The sequence below is a fragment of the Cinclus cinclus genome, chromosome 20 (assembly GCF_963662255.1).
Source record: "Cinclus cinclus chromosome 20, bCinCin1.1, whole genome shotgun sequence".
NCBI classification, from domain to species: domain Eukaryota; kingdom Metazoa; phylum Chordata; class Aves; order Passeriformes; family Cinclidae; genus Cinclus; species Cinclus cinclus.
The window spans coordinates 12,017,231-12,026,229 of NC_085065.1; the positions used below are offsets into that span (position 1 = coordinate 12,017,231).

The window sequence follows — 8,999 nt, forward strand, 5'->3', positions numbered from 1 at the left end:
GGCAGGTTCTAAAAGATGCCAAGGATGTCTGGTCACACGTTTAAATTAAAAAATACATATATCTACATATATCTACACGCATACATATATATCTCTATATATATGCCGCCAGCCAAACTCTGACCTCCTCATCGCCTATTCCCAACTGTGTCCTGGGAAGAGCAGAGCTTTCCCAGCCGGGCGGGATCCGGAGCTGGCCGTGCTCTGCAGCTTACCCAGGCTGGGGAGGAATCGCACCAAACCGTGCTCGTCCCTGGGCATTCAGTTTTATTGCGAGCATTAGCGGTTTGTCTCCTCTGGCAACAGGAGAAGCTGGAAATGTCAAAGGGGAGGGTTAACAAACTCCGCTGGCATAAATTTCAATGAATGTATGTTTCTTAGGAAAACCGCTAAGTTAAAAAAAAAAATTAAATCTTCCCGTGTGTGTTTTCCTTGGGCTGCTGTTCACAATGGATAATAATTCTTACATTAAGCCCCTTCGGCCCTCCAGGGAAATCAAAATTGTAATATCAGTTTGCTTTTTATTGGCTCGGCTCTGCGATCGCGGCGGCTGCGTCTTTGTTCGGGGCTGCGGCGCGGTGACATTCAGCGGTGCCTCCCGGGGTGTCCCCCTCCGGTGCCTCCGCACCCCCGGGCCCGGGCCGCGGCCACCGGGCGAGCCCGCGGGCCGGGGTGGCACCGACCCCGGCAAAGGAGCCCCGGTGCCGGTCGAGCTCAGCCCCGCCGCTCCCGGGGAAAGTTGCCGGGAGCCCCGCGGGCGGCCCGGCCCCGCGGGGATCGATCTCCCCACCCGAGAGCCGGCGGGACGCCGCAGCCGGCAGAGCCCGGGGGGAAAAGGGGGACGGTGGCACCGAGACCCCCTCGCCGGCGGCAGCCCCGGGGACGGCCTCGTTGGCAGCGGGCGCCGGGGCTCCGGTTCCTCGGGGCGCCGGCCCGGGGACACGGCCGGGAACCTGGCAGGACCGAGCCCCCGGGAGGGCCCGAGGGCTCCTCGCCGCCCCGGCTATCACCGCACGCGTGCCCGGGGCGCTGCCGGGGCTGCACGGGGCTCACACCGGGACGGGGTCCGGCCCCGCTCCACCTGTCCGGGGGAAGGCGCCTCCCGCTCCGGCACCGCCACGTTTCGCGGAGGAGCGCGGGAAGCGGCCGGGTGTCCCCGCTGGACACGCGAGGGCTTCGGGCTGCTCCCCGCGGGCACGGAGAGCGCGGAGCCGCCCGCACCGGCCTCCCCGAGCGGCCCCGGCGCCGTGCGGAGCTTCCGGCACCGGGCGGGGAAAGCGCCGCCACCTGCCCCGGGCCCGGGCCCGCTGCCGCCGCCGCTGGCTGTCCCCGGGCCGGGCGCTCCACGGCCGCGAGAACCGCCGGACGAACGGGGCCAGGGCTTTCCCGGCACGGTCGGGCCCCACGGTTGGCACAGCCGTCCCCGGGGCTCGGGGCGCCGCGCGACGTGGCGCAGCGAGGAGCCGTCCCCAGGGCTCGTCCTCCCGCGCATCCTCCGGTCGGAGCCCCCGGCCGAGCCGTCCGCAGCCCGGGCCGCGGGTCTCGCACCTGCCCCGCGGGCTGTGCCGCCCCCCGGCAGCCCCGCGGGGCCGTGCTGAGTCACGCGTGGGGCGGGAGCGGAGCTGCCCGCGCCCCCCTCCCGGCGCCGCCGTGCCCGGCCCCCGCCCGCCCCCTCCCCGCCTCGCTCCCCGGCAGGGCTGCGCCAATCCCCCGGCCCCGCCGCTGACGGGCAGCCGGGCCCGGGAGGCGCCGCCTCCCTGACGTCTCGCTCCGGGATTTGCACGGTTGCGGTGCCGCCGCTCAGTGTCTGTCGGGCCGGCGGCGGGAGCTGCCGGAGCCCGAGCCCAGCTCGGCTGCAGCGCGGCCCGGCCCGGCCCGGCCCCTCCCGGCTGCGGGATGGAGCTGCCGGCGGTGGGCGAGCACGTCTTCGCGGTGGAGAGCATCGAGAAGAAGCGGATCCGAAAGGTGCGGGAGGCGGCGGCGGGGGGCGGCGGGGGCCGGGGGGCGCCGGGGGTGGCGGTTCCCGCTGACGCCGTGTCTTTGCCTCCCGCGCCGCTCAGGGCAGAGTCGAGTACCTGGTGAAATGGAGGGGATGGTCGCCCAAGTGAGTACCGGCATCGGGCGGGGATGGCGCCGGGGATGGGGCTCTGGGAAGGGCCCCGGCCGGGGCGGCGAGCGGGCGGCGAGAGGCGGAGGAGGGACCCGGCGGTGACGGCGGCGGGAGCCGAGCAGGCGGCGGCTGATGTGCACCAGAAAATGGCTCCTTCCCCCTTTCCCTCCTCGGGAGTCGGGCTCCATATTGCAGAACCGAGCGGGGAGGGGGGGGCAGGAAGGGGGGAGAAAGGGGGAATAACCGCAAAAATCGTCCGCGTCGCCCCGCAGCCCCGCGAGCCGCTGCCGAGGCGGGGGCAGCGCCGGCACCGGAGCGAGCGCGGCCGCTGCGGAGCGTTCGGGGTTTGCATGACAGTGAGGGCGGGGGGACGCGGGGGGGCTGGTCCGGGACGCGGCTGCGGGGTCCCTCCTCCGCCCCGCGGCCGCTTTCCTGGGTCCGGGAAAGGGGATTTGGAAAATTTCATCATGACATGCCTGGAATTCCTCCGGAATAATAACTGCGCTAAATAAACAGTACCGTCCCCGCGGCCCCCCCCACCCGCCCATCCCCCTCCCCGGGACCCCAGCCCCACACCCTGCTCCCATCGGGCCCGGTGCTGCGGGGTGGCTCTGCCCGGGACCCCGGCCCCGCCGGCCGGGCCCCGCGGTGACGGCCGCTCTCCTCCCATCTCCAAGATACAACACGTGGGAGCCGGAGGAGAACATCCTGGACCCGCGGCTGCTCATCGCCTTCCAGAACAGGTGAGCGGCGAAGGTTGGGGGATGCGGAAGGGGCGGCGGGACCCCCGCTCCGCGCCGCTCCCGCAATTGCAGATGCGTCACGGAGCCGGGGCCGCGGCGGGGGCGGGCCGGGCCGGGCCGGGCCGGGCCGGGGGCGCGGCCCCGGCGGGGCGGGCGGTGCGGGGCCACCGGGAGACGCCTCCGGGTCAAGGTTCCCCACGCCGTGCCCCCCCCACGCCGCGCCTCGCGCTCCTTCTTCCCGGGATTCGATGCCGCGAGTCGAGGAGGCGGCGCTGCTGCTGCGCTTGGACGGGCTTCGGCTTTTTTTTTTTTTTTTTGTGCCTTTTTTTTTTTTTTAGCCTTTTTAATTTTTTTTTCTCTTTCCGCGCATTTATTTCCTGGAGTGTTTTGGCGCAAATTGTGAACTTCAGCCCCCCTCCACAGCGGGGAAGGCGCCTGCTGCTTCCACAGGAATGCCCGTGCCCCCGGCCCGCTGCCACCTGCGGGGCCCCCGGCCCGCAGCTCCGCACCTGCGGGTCCCGGTCCCCTCCCGCTGCCCCTTCCCTGTGCCCGTGTAGGGTCAGTGCCACCGCGGGAGCTGCCGTGCGTGGGACGGTGCCGGGGTCCGTGCGCTGGCCTCGGGCTCACCGTGACGCTGTGTTCCCGCAGGGAGCGGCAGGAGCAGCTGATGGGATACCGCAAGCGGGGGCCCAAGCCAAAGCCGCTGGTCGTGCAGGTAACCCAGGGTGCCCAGCCCCACACCCCCGCGCCTCGGCCGTCCCCCGGGAGCCGCTTGCAGCGAGTTTCATCATGCTCGGGAGCCTGCGCGCAGCCCGGGCGCCTCGCAACGCCCCGGGGACCCCCAGCGCTGAGCTCAGCGGGTACCCCAGCCCCCCTCCCCTCCCCTCTCCTCCTCTCCCCTCCCCTCTGGGCCGTGGAGCAGACCCGCTGTGCCCGTGCCCGGCTGGCATTAGCAGGCTGCTCGCGGGCTCGGCAGCGGCGGTGCCGCTCGGCCCCCGTTCCCAGACAGCTGATTGAAGGGGGCTTTTCTTCTTTTCATTGCTTCATTAATCTGGAGCAATGCACAAGCCTCTAAGTTGGAGCGGGCTGGGGCCGCCTGCTAGAGGACGCGGTGGCCCAGGATGCAGCATCCTGTAAGGAGAGCTGCCGGAGGGGCGGGGGCTCCGCCGCAGCCTTCTGCACCTGCCGGAGCTCTGGCACCTGGTGCTCCGGCCCTGTCTGACCGCTCCTTTTGGTTTCGCGTTGCAGCTTCCCTCCTTCGCCCGCCGCTCGAACATCCTCACGGGGCTGCAGGACCCGGCCGTGGACACCAGGCCCAAGCTGGACCTCGGCTCCTCTGGCAAAAGCCAGCAGCACCAGTATGAGCTCAACAGCAAGAAGCACCACCAGTACCAGCCCAACGGCAAGGAGAGCAGCATGAAGCACCAGTCCCACAGCAAAGGGAAGTATTACTACCAGCTGAACAGCAAGAAGCACCACCACTACCAGCCGGACCCCAAGATGTACGAGCCCCATTACCAGCCCAGCAGCAAAGAGCCGCAGGGCCAGGCCTGCTTGGACAATAACAAGACCCCCCTGGTCGCCCACCCAGACAAGTGGGCTCATGGCCCAGCCAAAACCTTGCTGGGCCCGGTCAAGAACCTCACGGCAGAGAGCAAAAACGGAGCTGAGAAGAACCTGTCCAGCGGTACCGGGCCGCCCTCCCGGGACAGGGTGACCAGCAACGGCCTTGGGGGAAAGATGAAGATCGTCAAGAACAAAAACAAGAATGGGCGCATTGTGATTGTGATGAGCAAGTACATGGAGAACGGCATGCAGGCGGTGAAGATCAAGTCCGGGGAGCCTCCCCGGAAGCGGGCTGCGGAGGAGAGGACTCCTAAGAAGGGTGGGGAGGAGAAGGTAGAGGCTTGGAGGAAGCCAGGGGAGGAGAGGGTGGTGGGCAGCAATGCCCTGAGTAAAGCAGAGGGCGAGAGCCGGCAGCCCCCTGCAGAGCTGGAGGAAATTCCCCAAAAGACTCCCTTGGCCAAGGAGCTGCCCCTTCCTCCAGCGGAGCAGCCCTTGCAGCTCACCACCAAGCCGGACCTCGTGCCCTGGTCGCTGAGTCCCGTGTGCGAGCACAGCCCTTCCTCCATGGGACTGAACCTCTCCAGTGCCAGCTCTCGCAAGCGCTGCCTGTCGGAGCAGCAGGCGGAGCGGGAGCCGGGCAAGAAGCGCCTGACCTCCCGCAGCATCAGTGCCCCCACCTGCCTCAGCCCCCCGGGCCCCGAGCGGCCGGAGCCGCCCGCCCAGCCGGAGGTCATCCTGCTGGACTCGGACCTGGACGAGCCCATAGACTTGCGCTGCGTGAAGCCGCGGCCGGAGGGCGAGCTGGCCCTGGCGCAGGTGAAGCCGGAGCTGTCGCCGCCGCCGCCGCCGCCGGCTGAGAAACCGGCCCCGGCGCCTCCGCAGCCCCAGGAGGCCGCAGAGGAGGAGGAGGAAGAGGAGGAGGCCGAGTCCCTGCAGGAATTCAAGCCCTTCTTTGGGAATATAATTATCACAGATGTGACCGCAAACTGCCTGACCGTGACCTTCAAGGAGTACGTGACGGTGTGAGGTGGGGTGGCAGCCGCTCCCCGTGGGAGCTGCTCGCCCATCCCGGGGCCGCCGGCCCCACAGCCTCCCTCCAAGGTCCTGGTGGCCCTTCCCCGGAGCCCCCGTGCCCCTGCTCGCACCGCGGCGGCCGAGCCCGCCGTCCCCAGCGAGGGGACAGACACGGTGGCCATCCCTGCCACGGGGGGTGACCTCGCCGCTGCCCCCGCCCCGCGGCTGGGGGCTGCTCCAGGACCTGCAGGCAGTGGGACGCGCAAGGATGGGACCCGCCAGTTACTCAGAGTTATAGTATTATATTTTAACAGTGCTAACTTGTCAAGTGATTCTTGCTCCCGTTTGTACGTGGTGTTATTGAAATGTATTGTTTGAGCTGAAAGCTGGTCGCTCCCTGGCCACGCTAATATATTTATTTGTAGGTATTTATATAATGAAATATAAAGCCTAGATTTATGGAGTCCCTAGATCACCTTATAAACTATATCAAACGACTATTTTCTGTTCTCCTTTTTAACCATTGAGCATTTGTTAGTCTTGGTCCCTCGCCCTCCCCGTGCCCCACAGGACCATCCCGTATATATTTTTTGATACTGTACACATGTGGTGTTTCTATGTGCAAAAAAAAAATCGTTATCTAAAGCTAAACGAGCTATTATAGAAATTGCTGCTATTAGAAATGTCTAAACTATAAGCTTCCAATTATTAATTGCTTGAATGTAAATATTAAATGGAGATGTTGAAAGTGCATTTGATGTTCTGCAGCTAGTGTAGATCGGAGTGCAAAGCCCAGCTGCTGCGAGCTGCCAGCGGCGCATCCTGGTCTGAGGGCTGTGTCACAGGGGAAGAAATGTATCATGCAATCATGGCAAAGGACTATAAACCTTTACAAAAACTACCGGGATTTGGAGTGCATTTGTTACAGCATTGCAGATGGCAGGTCCCTGTGTGGGCAGGCTGCAGCCGGGCTGCCCCAGAGCCGGGACCTGCAGGTTCAAAAATTTGCTCCGAGGTGCAGCATTTTGATTATAATTCAGTTTTCACCCCGAGTGTTGTGCCCACAATGCTGAGGGCACCCTCAGTCGTGGGTGGGCAGCGAGGCCATGGGAGCCCGTGGTGTGAGACAGGGCTAGGGGAGATCTGTGGAGGGAGCCTGAGGAAGCTGTGGGAGCGCAGGCTGGGAAGGTGGCACACCTTGGGTGATGGTTGCCATCCCAGCAGTGTCATCCCAGTGTTGGGGAGGGTCACAGCTGGATAAGAAGTTTAACGTTTCCAGAGAGAAGATGGTCCAAATTCCACCAAGAAAGCTGCAGCTATCTCCGAACAGGATTAATAATTGCTGGAGTCTGCTGGAAATGCAACGCATTTCATAATTCTTTGTGAGAGGGCTTACAGCGTGGTGGCTGACATACTGTGCTCAGTCTCTGTCCCCCCCAGCCCCCCTGTCACCTCCCCAGACAGAGTTGAGTGCCTGGGCAGTGCCACCCTCCAAACCTGGTGCTGGCCAAACTGGCTCTGGTGCCAGCCTGTCTCCTCTTGGGCATTTGGTCAAAGTTGATGTCTCCTCCAGCAAAGATCTGGGTTGAATATTGTTGATGGCACATTGATGTGTGTGGACCAGAGCCGTGAACTTGTGAGAAGCAAATTGAATTTCTTTGGTAAGGTGGAGCCTGCAGTGATACCTGAGCCATGGGGTGAGGGGCAGCCCTGTGTCACACTGTCTGTCTGTCCAGGCGTGTGGCAGTGCTCTTCCCGCAGCACAGATAATCCCCATCTAGTGTTGCCCACTTCTGGGCCACCCGAGCTTCCCAGGTTTCATTTCATTTACATAAATTCCAAACTCATCTTGGTAATTGCTCCTTTGTAAATCTGAGGGTCGTGTGGTGTTTGTGGGGAGGTGGGACAGCATCCAGCCAGGTGTGGGAACCCCTGCATGTGCAATTCAACCCAGGACTTGCCTACAGCAGTTCTGCCAGAGCCGGAGCACTTTTCCAATGCAGGTTGGATTAAATTGGCAGGAAAGTTCCCAGCTGGAACAGCTGGAGAGGCTTGTACCTAAGTGAGCCAGCTGCCTGTGGACACCATTGTTGCAGATGTAGGTTTGGCTCTGGCGGAGCTCAGGTTGTGGTGGGAATGGCTGCTGGGGGCTGGCTCCAAGGGCAGGGTCAGTGCTGACAGCTCAGCTCTGCCCCGGTTTTGGTTGATGCTCCAAAGGACACTTGGGCGATGCTCGGTGCTGGGGTGTTCACCTGTCTGCCCCAAAGCTGGTGTTTTGTGTACCCAAGGTGTTTCCACCCAAGTGGAAATGGTGAACTGTGATTAAAATCATTTGCCTGATAGCTGTGCTGAATGTTAAGAGGGTTTGAATCAAGGCTGAGTGCCACCAGAGCTCTGTGGGTGCCGTGCTGAGGGTGCTGGGGCAGTGGTGTCGGGGCAAGTGCTGCTGAGCCCCGTTCTGCACCGGGGGGTGCCCAGGGATGGCTTGGTGGGAAGAGGGTCCCTGTCGTCCCTGCCTTCACTATCAGAACATACGATCAGAAATTATGCATTTCCCTTGATTAATTAAGCTAATGGTTATCTGAAAACAAAAATGGCATGGAAGAGGAGACGCATGCTCAGAATGCAAAATGTGATTTATGAAAGGGGAAGTGCAGCTCAACAGACAGCTACGGGAGCCAGTGCAGGAGCGGGGCCGGGCCACGCTCCGGGGCAGGGTGGCTGCCAGGGCACAACCTGCTCTTTAGCCAGACAAAGGTGGTTGAAACCAACGGGGTTTCTCACAAATGGCAGGTTGAGTCTTTGAACGTGGGCTCGCAGGCCCCCGGCCAGAGCCTGGGCATCGCTGGCTCGGCAGCTCCCTTCCCTGGGCTGTAGGTGTGCGAGGCTCTGGGCAATTAATAACTGCTGCAGGTTTGCAGTCAGCTCAGCTCATTAGCATTTCTGAAAACAGAGGGTGTTGTTCTGCCAGTTTTTAAGGGAGCGCTGTCCCTCTGAGCGTGTTTCTGAGTTGCCTCCCCGCACCCAGCACCCCCAGGGCTGCAGAAGCCCCTGAAGCACTGTCTGTGCTTCAGCAGCCGTGGTTGGTTTGGGGCACCATTTCCCGGAAACCACACAGCCAGATATTTCTTACTTTAATAGTTTGATCATGTTTATCACAACTCCAGCAGCTTCCTGTGCTGTGAAAGGTGTGATAAGTAGTTACTGGTTTGAGAGCTGCGCCCTTCCCTTGCTGGGCCGGTTGGCTGGGAGAGATGAAGTGTTTGGATATGAATTACTTGTTCCTGCCACTCTCTTTCCCCAGTAAATGCATCAAACCTAAATGCCTGTTACTGAGCAAATTAAAGTGGAGTCCACGGTGGCTTGCAATGGTTATCAGAGTGATCCAGGGCGAGATGGAGCGTCACCACGCTCCATTAGGAACACTGGTGCATGCTACATTTAATGTATTTCCCAGGAATGTGTTAACCTCTGCTTGGTTTGGATTTATTCCAGACAAACATTTGCTGATGTAAAAGGAGAATTTGTGTTCGTCTTTGAGCCCTTCTGAAAGGGCCTGATGGATC

At 62.6% G+C, this 8,999-nt stretch overlaps 1 protein-coding gene across 1 annotated transcript; it reads left to right on the plus strand.

The window, feature by feature from the left end:
* The first annotated feature begins 1,733 nt into the window (after nucleotides 1-1,733).
* Nucleotides 1,734-6,300, plus strand: CBX4 (chromobox 4). The gene is made up of 5 exons (XM_062506071.1): nucleotides 1,734-1,965; nucleotides 2,061-2,104; nucleotides 2,788-2,853; nucleotides 3,502-3,568; nucleotides 4,102-6,300. Exons 1-5 carry the CDS (start codon nucleotides 1,897-1,899, stop codon nucleotides 5,443-5,445), a joined length of 1,590 nt encoding a protein of 529 aa, XP_062362055.1. The 5' UTR covers nucleotides 1,734-1,896; the 3' UTR covers nucleotides 5,446-6,300.
* Nucleotides 6,301-8,999: the final 2,699 nt, after the last annotated feature.